General features: G+C 44.1%; 1 protein-coding gene across 1 annotated transcript; it reads left to right on the forward strand.

The window, feature by feature from the left end:
• Positions 1–551: 551 nt before the first annotated feature.
• LOC120943038 (putative methyltransferase DDB_G0268948) lies at positions 552–17,203 on the forward strand. The gene is made up of 8 exons (XM_040356100.1): positions 552–862; positions 1,982–2,111; positions 6,692–6,852; positions 8,322–8,424; positions 8,988–9,098; positions 11,186–11,286; positions 13,367–13,504; positions 16,924–17,203. The coding sequence occupies exons 2-8, from the start codon at positions 2,001–2,003 to the stop codon at positions 17,012–17,014; spliced, it is 816 nt and encodes a 271-aa protein (XP_040212034.1). The 5' UTR covers positions 552–862; positions 1,982–2,000; the 3' UTR covers positions 17,015–17,203.
• Positions 17,204–18,343: the final 1,140 nt, after the last annotated feature.

The raw sequence follows: 18,343 nt of genomic DNA on the forward strand, positions 1-18,343 counted from the left end.
CACTACACATCCAGCCCACAGCGCTGCTGCAAACGATCTCTTTGCCCTCACACTGTAATGATCGGTACAGAGAGGAGAGAGGAACCGGACGTGTTATGCCGGTTTGTTGTTGTGATCGCTTCGTCATTTGACAGATCGATCACGTGGTAAACGGCCGATGTCAGCACCCATTTACCGTGATCCGTGATGTGCCGGGTCCTCTGAACCCGGCGGTCACGGACGCTCCCTGTGCGCGCAATTCTGGGAGGACATCAATGTATGTCCCTGATGAAGAGGGTCGGCCCGCAAAATGTGTTGGCCTGAATAAACAGATCTTGAGGCCAGAAAATGCACTATTCTGGATGGCCAACTTATGTACAGTAGATGTTATTAATCTTCTCTTTTGTAATAATTCTAAATACAATGTTTTATATATATATATATATATATATATAGTTTGTCTTTGTTTACATTATACCTAAGGAGTGTAACAGTAGGAGATACTGTCACGTTAAAGTGGACACAGAGTCTGCATATTGGGTGAATGCAGAGCTGCAGAGCTTGCATTTAAAAACAGAGAAAACTGCTCTGGCAGTTTTCTCAGATTTTTCAATCTCTCCAACCCTGTGTCCGGGTTTTAGAGACAGCCTGCGAGCTGTCTGCCCAGCTGCAGACAGCTCATATAATCAGGGACTGGTCAGAACAGAGGAGAGGGAGGAAGGTGGAGCAGTGGCTGTGACTGTCGCTGTGTCTCTGTGTTGGGACAGACGCTGTATGCGTTGAAGGACTTTGGGGCCTTGTGCATCCAGGACTGTGGGTCTGGAGGAGCTGATGGTTCGAGGAACCATTACCTGTAGCAGCAGTGCTGTTAAAGACTAGCCAGGTGGGCTGTTATTTTCATTGGTTTCTGCATAACGTTTAAACCCCTATGTGGGATTCCTATGAATGGACTTTTTGTTTTGTTTATCCCCATTTAATAAACGTGGGCTACCAGGCCCTTAACACTAATTGCCTGTTTGCTGTGGACTCACTACACCAAAACGCATCTGCCAGAAGAGCTAAACAACCCCCAATGTTTACAGGAGGTACAAATAAAGTCCCATGAGATCCCTTTATTTCTGCATGCGATGCTTTAGGGATGGAATCTCCTGAGGGCTAAGATCATAGAACACCCCCATATACAAAAATATGCTTAGAACTTCAGCTTTCTATGACTCGCAGTCTAATGATTGCTTCTCTACATAGTAACTTCTGCTTATGCATTTTTTTTCCCATCATATTCTCAGTCTGAAATGTTGAAGTTTTGGTACAGGTCCACTTTGAAGAGAGAGAGTTTCATCTTTCCCATACAGGTTAAAGTGACAGTGTATCTACAGTGAGGCATGCATGTGGGCACAATGAGGCATGTATGTGGGCACAATGAGGCATGTCTGTGGGCACAATGAGGCATGTCTGTGGGTACAGGGAGGCATGTCTGTGGGCACAGTGAGTCATGTCTATGGGCACAGTGAGTCATATCTGTGGGCACAATGAGGCATGTCTGTGGGCACAGTGAGTCATGTCTATGGGCACAGTGAGTCATATCTGTGGGTACAGGGAGGCATGTCTGTGGGCACAGCAAGCCATGTCTATGAGCACAGCGAGGCATGTATGTGGGCACAGCGAGGCATGTATGTAGGTACAGTGAGGCTGCAGATGGGCACAGTGAGGCTGCAGATGGGCACAGTGAGGCTGCAGATGGGCACAGTGAGGCATGCAGATGGGCACAGTGAGGCATGCAGATGGGCATTGTTGACCCTCTTTTCCACTTACAGTAGCTTCTGCATTTCTTACTCTAGGCTTATACTCGAGTCAATAATTTTATTTTTGTGATAAAATTAGGTGCCTCGGCTAATATTCGGGTCGGCTTATACTCGAGTATATATGGTATGTATATGTATATGTATATGTATATATAAATGGTATGTATATATTTTTTTCTTCTGTTTGTTTATTATTATAGGTGATAATCTGAGTCCAAAATGGCGGCACAGCTGTTTGAAGGAAAGGAGCATGCGTCTTGTTATCAGAAATTCAGGTTTGAGCCATCGCAAGAGATAATAGACCTTATCTTCGGTTATGTGGATGAAAGGGTGAGTGACGCTTCTGTCTGGTATAGGCCACTTGTAAAATTTAAAAGAGAATTACTTTGCTTAGATTAGCAGAGCCACTCCATTTTTTTTTTTAAAGGGGTCGTCCAGCCAAAACCTTTTTTCTATTGGACAGAGCAGGGAAGGGTGTGGGTGTGTTTTATAGCAGAAAGTACAAAATATTGTTTTTCTTTTCAAAATTGTGAGTCTTTTTATGTGTATGGCGCAAAAAATAAAATGCCACCAAAAAAAAAGCTCTATTTGTGGGGGGGGGGGGGAGAACATCAACTTTATTTTTGTGACACGACCGCGCAATTGTCAGTTTACCGCTTCAGTACCCGCCCATAGTCAAATGACGTCCACAGGAGAGATCTCCCATCCTGGGTGGATGCCATATGATGTCCTGGGCTTCCCGGCCGTCTAGGGGGCGCGCGGGACACGGTGCGCGTGCCCGGCGGCTGCGATGTCCACCAGGCACCTGCGATTGCCCGTGATCACAGCAGGACTGTGGATCTGTTTGTGTAAATACACAGATTGACGTCCTGTCAGAGGAGAGGAGACCGATGTGTGTTCCTTCCCAGTACAGCAGAAAACAGATTGGTCTCCTTCCCTTCTGAGTCCCCTCCCCCTACAGTTAGAATCACTCCCTAGGAAACACATTCAACCCCTTGATCGCCCCCTAGTGTTAATACCTTTTCCGCCAGTCACATTTACACAGTTATCAGTGCAGTTTTATAGCACTAATCGCTGTATAAATGACAATGATCCCAAAAATGTGTCAAAAGTGTCCGATATGTCCTTTGCAATGTCACGGTCACAATAAAAATCGCAGATTGCTGCCATTGCTGGTAAAAAAATTAATAAAAATGCAATAAATCTATCCCCTATTTTGTAGATGCTATAACTTTTGCGATTTTTTTTTTTTTTTTTTTTTTTTTATATACCAAAAATATGTAGAAGAATATATATTGGCCTAAACTGAGGAAAATTAAAAAAAAAATTGTGATATTTATTAAATCAAAAAGTAAAAAATATTGGGGCAGATCCACATAGAATTAGATCCGCGCAGCGTATCAGAGATACGCTACGCCGCCGTACCTTACCTGGCGGTGGAATTTCGAATCCTCAACGATTTCACGCCGTAAGTTACGGTGGCGTAGGGTCTTTCTGGCGGCGGATTTCAAATTGGGCGGGTAGGGGGCGTGTTTCATTTAAATGAAGCGCGTCCCCGCGCCGAATGAACTGTGCATGCGCCGTCCCGAAATTTCCCGCCGTGCATTGCGCTAAATGACGTCGCTAGGACGTCATTTTTTTTTAACTTAGACGGGACTTACGTACATTCCGATTCACGGACGACTTACGCAAAAAAAAAAAAAATTCAAATTTCGACGCGGGAACGACGGCCATACTTAACATGGCGATTCTAACTATACGCCGCAAAATACCAGCTTTAACTATACGCCGGAAAAAGCCGACTAGAGACGACGTAAGAGAATGCGACGGCCGCGCGTACGTTCGTGGATCGACGGAAGTAGCAAATTTGCATACTCGACGCAGAAAATGACGAGAACTCCACCCAGCGGACGCCGAAGTATTGCATCTACGATCCGAAGGCGTACGAAGCCGTACGCCTGTCGGATCGAACCCAGATGCCGTCGTATCTTTGTTTGAGGATTCAAACTAAAGATACGACGCGGGTAATTTGAAAGTACGCCGGCGTATCAGTAGATACGCCGGCGTACTCGCTCTGAGGATCTGGCCCATTGAGTTTTTTTCAAAATTGTCGCTCTTCTTTTGTTTATAGCGCAAAAAATAAGAACCGCAGAGGTGATCAAATACCACCAAAAGAAAGCTCTATTTGTTGGAAAAAAAGGACGTCAATTTTGTTTGGGAGCCACGTCGCACAACGTCATTCAAACTGTGACAGCGTTGAAAACTAAAAATTGGTCTGGGCAGGAAGGGGGTGAAGAAAAGTGAGGAGGAAAAGTCGATCAGCGGCTTTTCCTGTTTACATTGTGATCAGTCGTGATTGAACACGGCTGATCACATGGTAAACAGCCTCCGCCGGAGGCTCTTTACCGAGATCAGTGTAGCAATGTGCGCCCCCCCCCGTCACGCGACAGTTGTTATCCTGCAGGACGTCAATAGACGTCCAGTCAGGATAGTGAAACCACTTCCCGGACGTCAATTCACTATTGACCGATGGGAAGTGGTTAAAGAAAAGGTTTTTCTTTCTCACAAGGAGACGGTGTAAATCTGGTTCGTACCACATTCCCAGGTTATAAAATAAAAGGTTTGAACACTTAGTAAAATCAACAAGATAAGGGAACCATGAGCTTACAGACCTAATTGGTATTTTTAGAATAAGCCACGAAACCAGAGGGCTTATTCAAAAATGAAGCTATCGTATTATATATTTTAAATAATAATGTTTCTTTCATAATATCTTAACAATGTGTTAGTTATTTATAAAACCCGTTTAATACATATATATTATCATAATAAGGGTTACAAATGTAAGATTCTAGCTGTATTGAAAATTCCAGTGATCAGAGTTTCAAGGAATTTAACAAACCCTCGGCTAAATTCTAGACGCCAGGATGGCTAGGGAAATTGACACATGGTGCCAGATTCTCGTAGATCGGCGCATCTAACTTAGATGGGCAAGTGCAGTAGTCTCAAAGCACGTGCTCCGTAAGTTGCGGCGGCGTAGCGTAAATAGGCCGGCGTAAGCCCGCCTAATTTAAATGTGGAACAGGGGGGCGTGTTTTATGTAAATGTTATGTGACCCGACGTGATTGACGTTTTTCACGAACGGCGCATGCGCCGTCCGTGGAATATCCCAGTGTGCATTGCTCCAAAGTACGCTGCAAGGACGTATTGGTTTCGACGTGAATGTAAATGACGTCCAGCCCCATTCACGGACGACATACGCAAACGACGTAAATTTTTTAAAATTCTACGTGGGAACGACGTCCATACTTAACATTGGTACGCCGCATGTACGCCACCATATAGCAGGGGTAACTTTACGCCGGGAAAAGCCTAACGTAAACGGCGTATCTGTACTGCGTCGGCCGGGGAGTACGTTCGTGAATTATATATATAGATGATTTACATATTTCTAGGCATAAATCAGCGTACACGCCCCAAGCGGCCAGTGTAAATATGCAGTTAAGATCCGACGGCGTAAGAGACTTACGCCGGTCGGATCTAATAGAAATCTATGCGTAACTGATTCTAAGAATCAGGCGCATAGATACGACGGCTCAGACTCAGAGATACGCCGTCGTATTTTCTTTGAGAATCTGGGCCATGATTGTCAACCTTAGTCAATTAATGTTCTATGAAAGGGTCAAAGGGTTGTTATAAATTGTATTAGACATAGACAAAAATACAATTTAAGTCATTTCTTATACAACACTGCCTCTAGAGGCTGAAATTGGTAATTGTTCAAGATGTCCGCATACTTGGTTGTCATGGTAACATACAGAAACATATCGTCATATGACATCATCAATTACATAGTAGGGACACACACACCCACTTGTTAAGTGGAATAAAAGTAGCTACTTATAGCAGAAAAGTGGGCTGAAGGAAGAAGCTCTGTCTCTATCTCTCTGGCTGAAGTAGGAGATCTTGAAGGCAGAAATATGTAGGAAGGTTGAAAGGAGTCCTGTGGGACTCATAACTGAAGCTTCTCAAAATGACAGCATTCTTAAAGACCTGGTAAAGTATTATTCTGTTTATTTTACCTTTTTAGGTAATTGAAGTTTGATTGAGCATATGCTTGACTAATCCAATCCATTGTTAGTTCAGTTTTGGAGTGAAGGGAATTCTAACTGCAGTATGAATTTGTTTTGCTTCTAAAACAAGGGGGATACATATATTGTCATATCTCACAAAACTAACTTCAAGGTCTTAGAATTGGATTGGTTATAGTATGTGTTAAACCATTGATTCATTCTAAATCTAAAATGAACAAAAGTCTTGATTGGGTTATCAAGTTTTGCACAATATGACATTCTATCTGTGCATGTTTAAAGTTTAAGTAAGAAGGTCTGTTTGTTTTGAGAAGGTATCGTACTGTACTTAAAGTGGAGGTTCACCCTATAAAAAATTTCTAACACTACATCCAGCACGAAGGAAGCTCGGGTCGGCTTCTTTTCGGGAAGTCGTGACGCGCTGTGTGCGCCATCGTTTAGCATGCCAATCAATTGGCATGACAATAGGAACGTCCACTCCCGCGGGATTCCCTAACCGGAAGCCGCGGTGAATTCCACGGCTAAAAGATATCCATGGCAAAAAAATAAATAAAGGTCAGTGTCATTTTATATGCAGCACGGTGCTGGATGTAGTGTTAAAGTGGAGTTTCACCCTATAAAAAATTCTAAGTAAACATCAATTGTTTTTACAAGTCTATGGAGTCATGGAAAAATATTCATTAAGTTACCAAGTCCAAAATGTACAAGTAACATTCAAGAATTGAAATGCGATATTTTTTAATAAGAGCTTATGTAGAAAAACTGAAAACACCACCAGTGTCCTTGTGATGTATTTTGAAGATGTTTTTGTCTTCCTAGTTACACAAACCGTATGGATTTGCTGTGGACGTTGGCTGTGGAACGGGTCAGAACACAAGAGTTCTCGCCCCATACTTCAAGAAAGTTCTCGGAGTTGACATCAGTGAGGCTCAGATAGAAGAGGCCAAGAAAGCCATGGGGTCACCCAATGTCACATACAGGTGGGGACATTCTAAACGTGTTTCATTAGTTATGTTTAGGGGAGGACCAGGAACCCTTTGGCCTGGGGGAGCACACCCAACCAAGTAGCCCCTTTCCTGATATAGACAGACCTATTTGGGCTAAAGAAAGTTTACCATGCAAAGTGTGCCGTAGTGCTGCAGTAACTGGTGGGTATTCCTAAAGGACATTGTTGGGGTGATTGGTGGGTATTTCTAAAGGACATTGTTGGGGGATGTTGGGGTGATTGGTGGGTATTCCTAAAGGACATTGTTGGGGGATGTTGGGGTGATTGGTGGGTATTTCTAAAGGACATTGTTGGGGTGATTGGTGGGCATTTCTAAAGGACATTGTTGGGGAATTTAGGGGTGATTGGTGGGTATTCCTAAAGGACATTGTTGGGGGATATTGAGGCGATTGGTGGGTATTCTGACAGGACATTGTTGGGGTGATTGGTGGGTATTCCTAAAGGACATTGTTGGGAGATGTTGGGGTGATTGGTGAGTATTCCTAAAGGACATTGTTGGGGGCTGTTGAGATGATTGGTGGGTATTCCTAAAGGACATTGTTGGGGAATATTGACGCGATTGGTGGGTATTCTGAAAGGATATTGTGGGGGGATGTTGGGGTGATTGGTGGGTAATCCTAAAGGACATTGTTGGGGAATATTGAGGCGATTGGTGGGTATTCTGAAAGGACATTGTTGGGGAATTTTGGGGTGATTGGTGGGTAATCCTAAAGGACATTGTTGGGGAATATTGAGGCGATTGGTGGGTATTCTGAAAGGACATTGTTGGGGAATTTTGGGGTGATTGGTGGGTATTCTGAAAGGACATTGTTGGGGAATTTTGGGGTGATTGGTGGGTATTCCTAAAGGACATTGTTGGGAGATGTTGGGGTGATTGGTGAGTATTCCTAAAGGACATTGTTGGGGAATATTGAGGTGATTGGTGGGTATTCTGAAAGGATATTGTGGGGGGATGTTGGGGTGATTGGTGGGTATTCCTAAAGGACATTGTTGGGGGATGTTGGGGTGATTGGTGGGTAATCCTAAAGGACATTGTTGGGGGGATTTTGGGGTGATTGATGGGTATTATGAAAGGACATTGTTGGGGGATGTTGGGGTGATTGGTAGGTATTCCTAAATTATATTGTTGGGGAATGGGGGGGGGGGGGGAAGCTGTTTGTCTTTTTGCTTACATTTGTAAAATAATAAATGTGGCCCTTCTAGTGTGTAATAAACACCGTTCACCATTAGGGAGGAACTCCTAGGGAGGACAATTAGCTGTACAGCTACTGTACCTGTGACATTGTTGGCGGTTTACTGGCTCCTGCATTGGCCTGGTACACATTCATTCTAGTGTAAACAGGGTGAATGTGACTGGAGCATGTCAGTGAAGGATTCATTGGGTGATTTTCAATCCAACCAGATGGTGTCACTACCTTAAAATCTAACCTATCGTTTCTGCAGTGCCTGTCCAGCTGAAGAGATGTCGGTTGGCGACGCCTCTGTTGATCTACTAACAGCGTGCGTTTCTGCACATTGGTTTAACATTGAGAAGTTTGTAAAAGAGGTAAAAACAAAAGTCTTCTTGTATCATTTTTTCTGACTGCTGCCCCCTGTAATATGTGCTGTACATTACATACACCTGACCGCTGAATTCTGTACACTGTGCTGCTTGTTAACCTAATCTGGACTCCTGAGCATGTGCTGCATGTTGAATACTGCAGACAGCTGTACAATTTATGCATTTTGTGTGCTACACCGTGTACCGTGTACATTATGATTTTCTTACATAGCCTTAACTGCTATATGTACAGTATGCTGTGCTGTATATTGCATACAGTGGATCACTGCAATCGATTTACTGAGGCTATATATTATATGCACTGAAATGCTACACTCTGTACACCATGATATATATTATATACACTAAACTGCTACACTCTACCCTGTGCTATATTTTACATACACTGAATGGCTGCACTCTATATACTATATTCCCCAAATCACTGAACTCTCAATGCTAGAATATACACTTTACATTTTTTTTTTTTATATAAAATCAGTATTTCATCCTGGTCAGTGAAGGGACACACTTTTGCTGATATAATAATGTAGATGTCATCATTTCAGGTCGATCGGGTCTTAAAGCCGGGAGGCTGCCTTGCTTTCTTCTCCTACTTTACCAATGTGGAAATTTACTACAAAGAGTGCTCAGAACAGATCACTGAGGTCTTTGCAGAGGTAAGTACTGAATATCTTTGTGTTTTCAGTGTCCTTTGTGTTATATACTGCCAGTGGTGGCTGGTGCTCAAAATTCTTGGGGGGGGGGGGGCACAAACAAACTGAAAAAAACCCATCAATCGCAGCAACTGTGCCCATCAAATGCAGCCTCTGTGCCCATCAAATGCAGCCACTATACCCATAAATTGTCGCCACTGTGTCATCAAACGCATTAATTGCTGCCAGTCTGCTCATCAATTGCTGCTACTGTGCCCATCAACTGCTGCCAGTGTGCCCATCAATTGCCGCTACTGTGCCCCATCATTTGCCACTACTGTGCCCACCAACTGCTGCCAGTGTGCCCATCAATTGCCGCTACTCTGCCCATCAAATGCTGCCACTGTGCACTCCCCGCCCGCACGGCACTTACCTTGTCTCGGTGGGGCAGCGGGTCACGCCGGCGTCCTCCACACTCCTCAATGTCTTCTCCCTCCCTCTCTTCCTGTCCTCTGCTATGATTGGACCACTGATAGGCGGCGTCCAATCACAGCACCTGTCGTTTCAGCCAATCCGGTGGCTGGTAACAGACCCAAGCGCCTGATTGGCTGAGAGGCGGTTCAGTGTTAGGAAAGCAAATTAATATTCGCTTTCCTAACACAACGCTGACTGAACAGCATGGCGCCCGCTGTTCACCTTTTTGTTTGCTTTAAATACAAGGAGGACCCGCCGAGCAGGCGACGCCAAGGAGAACCCACCGAGGAGGACCCGCCGAGGAGGAGACGCTGAGGAGGAGACACCGAGGAGGAGACGCCGGCCCACGATGTAGATGGGGTAAGTGTGGGGTTTGCCTATTGACCGACTGAATGGGGGAGCACCAGCCGTCACTTTTCAGAGCCATGGCTTCCCAATCAGCAGGGCACATGAGCTTTACTAAACGCAGAGCTGTGGGCCTGACTTAACAGGGGGCAAGTTGGACCTTGGTAGAGAGACCACTGCTCCCACACAGAGATCATCTTTTCATCTGCTGGCAGGGGACAGACTTTTCTATTCAGGCTGTGGCTGTTTTCCAAAGAAAAGTAACTGTAAGGCCCCGTACACACGACCGAGTTTCTCGGCAGAATTCTGCCAGAAACTCGATCGGAGCCATATTCTGCCGAGAAACCCGGTCATGTGTACACTTTGGCCGAGGAAACCGACGAGGATCGTTAGTCAATGAGGAAACTTGGCTCGCCGAGATCCTCGGCTGCTTCACAAGGAACTCGACGAGCAAAACGATGTGTTTTGCTCGTCGAGTTTCTCGGACGTGTGTACGGGGCCTAAGGCTCCATGTACACAGGACGTTAGTCACGTTTGGCATCTGAAACCATGGAAATCTTCGGCGTCTGAACCCATTTTTTTGCTTTCAAAACGCTGTTAAACACCACTGCCTAAAAACTGCAATAAACGACACGGTGTACATAGTCACATAGGATAACATTGTTGAAAAAAATGTCCAACTGCCTCTGAACGTAAGTTTAGCAATATCCTGTGTACATGGGGCCTAAGGGTCCTTTCACACGTATGGACAAACGGTCCGTTTATTACAAGTCCGTTTACGGACTTGTAATGTATCCCTATGGGATTGCAGACGTTAGCGGATGATGCATCCGGTAACGTCCGCAACCATCCGCGTCCGCAAAGATCCGCTTTTGCGGACAGAAGAAAACCCTATTTTTCTTCCGTCCGGCGGAACGGATCGGATGAATACAGACAGACGGTCCGTATTCATCCGATTTCCCCATAGGGTAGAGCGGAGGAGAGACAGGGCGGTCTCTGCACTGTGTGCGGGGACACGGCCTGTCCGCCGACAGCTCAGCGGGGATTACGGAGGAATCCCCGCTGAGCCAAATGGGCTAACGGAACGGATCAATTACGGATCCGCTCCGTGTGAAAGAGCCCTTAGACTTTGCACACCTTTTATTTTGATGCACCTCGGGAGGTATTTAGCCGGTTTAAACTGGAGGTTCGGTTGGGTTTTTATGTGGACCATCCTTTTAAATGCAGATCAATCATGAAAGAATTACTAAAATATCTCCATGTGTAAAGACAAAGATTTCACTTTTTTTCAGGCAGTAAATAGTCTGGCCCCATATATGCATGAGAAGATTACCCTTATGAGGACCGAATACAAGGAAATATATGAATCCATCCCTTACCCCGACAAAAGAAGGTCCGACTACTTCTATAGATCAACCATGTGATATGTGGTAACCTCTGGTCACCGGCTCCTCCGGCCATTTAAGGGGTTCTGAATGTTGGGAATTTAATGATGAACCTTTTCAGAAAATAGCTTAAAGGGTTCATTTGAATCTTTTTTCTTTTAAGGAATAGAACAATCTAATTGATGATTTACAGATTTCTTTTGCCATTTAACCACTTTAAAGCGGAGGTTCACCCTAAAAACATTTTTCTAACATTACATTGTGCTCACTTCCAACATTGACAGTATGCTGATTATTTTTTTTTGCTGTACATACCGTCGTATAGCTATTTCCCCCCCCCCCCCCGGCTTTCGGATTGACGTGATGACAAAAACTTCCCCCCGGTGCATAAGGCGCGTTACGAGTTTCCGAAAGAAGCCGAACTGCGATTCGGCTCTATACGGCGCTATACAGCGTCTGCGCACCGACGTTCGGCTTCTTTCGGAAACTGGTGACGCGCCTTATGCGCCGGGGGGAAGTTTTTGTCAACACGTTTTTGCCTCTGCATAGGAACGCCCACTCCCGCGGGAGCCACTACCCGGAAGCCGGGGGGGGAAATAGCTATACAATGGTATGTACAGCAAAAAAAAATTTTATTTGAAGCCCAACTCCAGGAAACTTTAAAATGATCCCTTGCAGAGGGGCTCCTCCCACATTACAAGGGTTACTTGCTTGTCTAGGTCTAGGGAACATAAAATAGAAGATTTATGTACTCAATCCTCCATGCTGCAAGGCCTGTCCTCAGAGTCTTCTACATAACACTCCAGCATTCTAAGGTCCTGACATTATCAAGACTGATATGGGGTCCATAGCAGGGCTGTCTTAATGAGAGGGCACACCTGGGCACTGCCCAGGGGCCCCAGCTGCATAGGGGGCCCCTACACTTTCCCCAAAGCAGCTGGCTCTCGCTGCCCCAGAATTGGGGGCCCCATGGTGGCACTAAGAGTGATGGATACACAGGGGAGGCAAGCTGGTAGCGGTGCAGAGGGGCCATAGTGATGGGGAGGCATCAATCTAGCAGATATATTATATGCACAGGACCGCTTTGTTACTTTATATACTGTATGTAGTATTTTTTTCCACTGTTTCTTTGCTGTACAAAATGATTGTTTATATAGTTAATGCAGAGCTCCTCTGTTTACCTGCGCTGTCTCCATTGTAGGGGCCCGAGAGCATTACTTTGCCCAGGGGCCCATGATGCTAATAAGACAGCCCTGGTCCACAGCCTTACATTGGGTGCAGGCCCGGATTTCCACCCTTTGCCGCCCCAAGGCCGGGTCCTTCAATGCCGCCCCGCCTGCAAAGTACAGGGGGGGACATTATCCGCCGGGGGACTTTTTTGGCAGGACACTGGGAAGCAGGGGGGATGCTGCTGCCAAAAATGACATTGAGAACAGGGGGGGGGGGGGATGTTGCTGCCAAAAATGAGATTAATCATTGGGGGGGTGCTGCTCCGAAAATTACATTGAAAACTATCTCACCTCCTCTTCCCTCTCTCCTCTCACCATCCGTGACATGACAGGGGGGGGGGATGAAAGTGTCCTCTCCTCTCAGCTGCAGTGCTGCCCCTGCACCCACTGCCGCCCCGAGGCCTGGCCTTGTTGGCCTTGTCTGGAATCCGGCCCTGATTGGGTGGGATGATGACAAGGGACAGCCCACTACCAGAGCATAGGGGAGCGCCAACTGCCAGGGGAGCGGAGGATCAGGTAAGGAAAAATGCTGTTACTCCCCCCTAGAATAATTGATCAGGTAACATTGCAGTGCAGTGCAGGCTCAGCCCCACTACAAGGGAGGATTTTCACATTTCCCGGAGTTGGGCTTTAATGTATTTCTAACATACAGTATAATTTCTATGTGCTGCAGAAGCTGCAATTAGTCATCAGGCTTGTATGTATTGTATTATCTGTATTATTCATCCTTGTTTATGTCCCTTGTACAGCGCCACAGCATAGGATCCCACTATATAAATAACTGATGATAGGAATGTAAAGATTGCATTTGTTTAAACCTCTTCATTAACTAACATTGCTACTGTATTTGCCTTTGCAGGATTGAAAACATTGGGACCAAGCTCCATGTGCCATTGTCAAATGTGATAGGTCTTTTCCCTACCTTCTCAGCATTCCACATTTATCTTAGGAAGGAGCCTGAAAAAGCAAAGGACATGTTAAGAACAGTAGAGGAAAGGTGAGAATGTAGAAGAATGGGACAGAAAATAGCCGGGAACAGAGGACAAGAAAGGTACAAATTGTGTAGCAGTGTTGTCACCCTGAGGACAGAGTGATCCTAGAAGGACATGAAGGTTTAAATAGTCTTTAAAGTGGTTGTAAACCCATTGCCGACCACTTTAACCTACAGGTAAGCCTACATTAAGGATTACCCGTAGGTGCAAAAAATATCTCCCAAACCTAAAAGGTTTAGGAGATATTTGCAGAAATAGCAGCACCGATGTCTACGGCGCATGCGCCGTAGACATCAGGTGCAGGCACAGCTGAGCGTGCTGCTTCTAACAGCGATCATGCCATTAGTGGAGGCACCCACGCTCATGCGCGGGAGTGACGTCATCGCTGCATCGGCCAGTCGCAGTGCCGGAGCAGCGATACCCAGAAGTCACTCCGGGTATCATGGCGGCGACGGAGGAGGTGACCGAGGACCGCTGCGGGGGCTTTGTTTGTTGTAATTTCTGTAAATATTTTATTCTATGTTTTCATGTGACAACACTGAAGAGATGACACTTTGCTACAATGTAAAGTAGCGAGTGTATAGAATTAAAGATTGACAAAAATGTGAGGGGTGTAATCACTTTTGTGAGATACTGTGTGTGTATGTGGATAGATAGATAGATAGATAGACAAACAAACACACACATGTTTATTGAATCTTTGGGGTGCACACCCTAATGAAATATGCTGCGCACACTTACGTGTTCCACCCAAAATATGAATGTAAGATAATCATGTGTCGGAACATTTGGGGTTAAAAGAATATACATATAAATCGCCATAAGTTACGGCGGCGTAGTGTAAATGTGTCGGAGTAAGGGCGCGCAATTCAAATCACCAAGTAGTGGTGGCGTGTTTTATGTTAATACGTCTTGACCTCACGTAAATGACGTTTTTTTTTTTACGGCGCATGCGCCGCCCGTGGGGGTATCCCAGTGCGCATGCTCCAAATTAACCCGCAACAAGCTAATGCTTTCGACGTGAACGTAATTCTACGCAAAGACCTATTCGCGAACGTTTTTTTACGCAAACAACGGAAAATTCGACGCTGGCCCGACGTCCATACTTAACATAGGATACGCCTCATATAGCAGGGGTAACTTTACGCCGGAAAAAGCCTAATGTAAACGACGTAAAAAAATTCACCGGGTGGACGTACGTTTCTGAATCGGTGTATCTACCTAATTTACATATTCCTTGCGTAAATCGACGGAAGCGCCACCTAGGGGCCAGCGTAAATATGCAACTAAGATACGACGGCGTAAGAGACTTACGCCAGCCGGATCTTAGCCAAATTCCTGCGTATCTTGTTTTCTGAATACAGAAAAAAGATACGCCGGAGCATCCTAGAAGTTACGCGGTGTATCTATAGATACGCCAGCGTAATTTCTTTATGATTCTACCCGTATCACTCTATCTTTGGAAGGAGAGATTAAATGCAAAGATGTAGGGGGTTGAATGAAGTCCCTCATAGGACTCTTAAATACTGGTAATGTATAATTTTGATTATTACCATTTAGGTAATTGGATGTTTTTCGCATACACATAACTAAAACCATTTAAAAATATTTGGCAAAAATAATTTGGATTATATTATTTTTAACTGCAGTATGAAATAATTATATTCCTAATATTAGGAGACATACGCAAATTATGTTTGTCTTTAAAAAGCTAAATGGCAACAGTTGTACGTTGGTTTTAGGGTGATATCTGTGAAAATTAATTCTCTCTAAATTTAAAATAAACTTGTCTGTTTTGCCAAACTGTGTACAATATGACATTTGTTCTGTACACATATATAAGGAGTATTAAGCAAGAGATCTGTTTGTGTTGAGAAGAGATAACAGAATGTAAACAAAAGCTGTTTACCTCGAGTCCGTGGAAATCACGGGAAGGTCATTTTACAAGTTACCAGGTTAAATATACCAGGACGATCAGTAAGAACTGTGAATATACCTTCTCATATATAATGTAAATATTATCTGAACATTTAACCATCATGTATCTCTGATTGTAGAAGTATATCAATTATTCGCTTTATCACGAATTCTACCTGATTTTAATTTTGCAATTTATCTTTAGTTAATAAATATATAAAAGTTTTAAATATTAATTTGTGTTACTTGTCTTCAAAATAGCACGGATAAAATAATTTTGGATTTCTTGTTTTGATAATGTAGGAAAATTGTATCTCTCCCAAAGCACAGATTTACATATTTCCATAAATACAATAATATTTTATGGTTCAGTATAAACATTCTGACAGTATATGTAGGCACTATGCCGAGATACGTCAATGATTCTGACACATGGTCAGGAATTATGGGGCCCCTTACACAGCTTCAGGCATGGGCCCCCTGGAGAAGAGAACCGGGGGGGGGGGGGGGTGCTGCCACCTGAAATTGAGAAGCGGGGAGGCTGCCACGAATTGAGAAGCGGGGGGGGGCCTTTACGAAAAAATAAGAAATAAAGAAAAATATATATGAAAAAATATATATTTATTTTTAAAAAAGGGGGTTGCCATCTGGGGCCCTGGGGACCTCTGGGCCCTTTAATAAAATATATATATACACACAATTTATTTTTTTAGAAAAAGAGATTCCAAAAAAAAGGGGGGTTGCCATCCGGGACCTCTGGGCCCTGTAATAATAAAAAAAAGAAACCTCTGGGCCCTTTAATAAAAATAAAAAAATAAAAATAAACATTTATATAAAAAAAGGGGGGTTGCAATCCAGGGCCCAGGGGACCTCTGGGCCCTTTATAATAAAAAATAAATAAAAAAAGGGGGTTTGCAACATGGGGCCCTGGGGACCTCTGAGTTCTTTAATAATATATATATATATATATTTATATATATATATATATATATATATAATAATATAAAAAATAAATAAAAACATTTTATAAAAAAAGGGGGGTTGCCATCCTGGGCCCTCTGGGCCCTTTAATAATAATAATAATAATAATAATAATAATAATAATAATAATATATATATAAAAAATAAAATAAATAAAAATATATATTTTTTTTTTATAAAAAAGGGGGGTTGTCATCCAGGGCCCTGGGGATCTCCGGGCCCCTGGGGACCTCCAGACCCCTAAAAAAAATTGTCCCTTTAATAAAAAATAAAATAAAAATATATTTAAAAAATATATTTTTTTTTTATAAAAAAATAAATAAAAAAAGGGGGGTTGCCATCCGGGCCCCTGGGGACCTCCGGGCCCCTTACAGGTGTACTGCCTGTACCCCCCTGATGGGGGCCCTGCACATGGTCCAAAAGGTTGGGCTAAGCCTAAAAAAAATATTCTGAGTGGAGTTGGGTTTTGAACTATTCAATGTTTGGGAATGTTCTCAGACTATTCTGTACATGAATCCTCTTTCAGGTTCCTTCGGATCATGGGGACGTCCTCCACTGACACTGAGGTTGAGGTACGGCTACAAAACGTCCTTCTGTTGGCTTCTAAACCGCAATAAAGCATTGATTTGAAAAACCGACGCTGAACCCTGCAAGACATGGCTGATCGGTATTTGAACATGTCAAAAGTTTCAGGATGTCAGATGTACAAACAGAAAACTCAAGTGCAATCCCCTCTGTATAAAATCAAATCATGAACAATGAGACAAAAAGCCAAAATAAAGAAAAATAAATCGCTAAATATATAACTTTGTATCTTTTGTGATCATTTATCTCCAACTATCACTGTGTATGAATCCCTCCTAATAGCTCAGTCCCCATACACCAACCAGTACTCACAAAGTTCTCTCCAGGGCATTGACCTTATTATGAATTAAGGTCTACAGTGCTTGATTAAAGGAGAAGTCAAGTTTTTTTTTTTTTTTTAGGAATCATACTTACCTTCTGTCCCCCGTCACCTCTGCACTGAGAACCAAGCGTTTGAACGCTGCAGATCGATTGGTTTTCAGGGCTCGGGGTGCCAAGCACTGCACCCGAAGCCCACCCAGTTGTGTCACAATAGCAAATCAATATATACGCTATTGTCACACTAATTCTGCCTCCCAGCCAATGAGGAAGCAGGTCCTGAGACAAATTTCCCAATTAGACTGTCAGAGAATCAGGTAGACCAGTACTGTGTGACTGCACAGAGGAGACCAACAAGGTATGTAGTGGAATAAAAAGGTTAAAAAATAAAGATAAAAAATTTACAAACATGTGAAGACAACCAGTGCACAACAACAAATAGTATATACAAATCAAGGGGAGATACCGTAATCGTAAACAAAAGCCAGGCCGAGGTCATACACCAGGGTATGTCAGCAGAAGGGTGAGGACGGGAACACAACAGAGCAGGGAGCGGATGGATGGACAGGCTGCGGGGCAGGAATCCAAGGGGAACAGGATCCAGGGCAAACAGGCAATAGGAAGGATAAGCCCAGGATGGGCTTGGGACAGGGATCAGGTCGGGTCGGAAGCAGGGTCAGGCTAGCAGGCTTCAGGGTCAGGTTTGCAGGCTCCAGGTCAGAAAGGTAGAAAGATACCAGGGCGAGGTCAGCTTTAACTCGCCGGGTATATATAGAGGTGTAATAATTAAGTTCAGGTCACACCTGAGCGCAGGGAGGGCCGTATGCTCCATACTGTCAGGGTCTATCCGCTGGTGGAGACCAGTACTGCATCCCAAAGGTGATATAACACCAGCAGGGAGAAGTTCTCCTGACAGTTTGGAACTGTCAGGAGACACCTGCTGGTGAGACGCAGTACTGCGAGTCAGGTGATAAATAGCACCAGCGGATGGAACCTTTGCTGACATAGACAAAAGGAGAAGCTATCCTATTGGCTGAGGGAGG

Source organism: Rana temporaria, chromosome 6 (assembly GCF_905171775.1).
Source record: "Rana temporaria chromosome 6, aRanTem1.1, whole genome shotgun sequence".
Lineage (NCBI taxonomy): Eukaryota > Metazoa > Chordata > Amphibia > Anura > Ranidae > Rana > Rana temporaria.

Coding starts and splice junctions, on each gene's coding strand:
- LOC120943038 (XM_040356100.1), top strand. CDS start 2,001: ATGGCGGCACAGCTGTTTGAAGGAAAGGAGCATGCGTCTTGTTATCAG. Junction 8,425..8,987: donor TTGAGAAGTTTGTAAAAGAG/GTAAAAACAAAA, acceptor TCATCATTTCAG/GTCGATCGGGTCTTAAAGCC. Junction 11,287..13,366: donor CCTTACCCCGACAAAAGAAG/GTCCGACTACTT, acceptor TTGCCTTTGCAG/GATTGAAAACATTGGGACCA.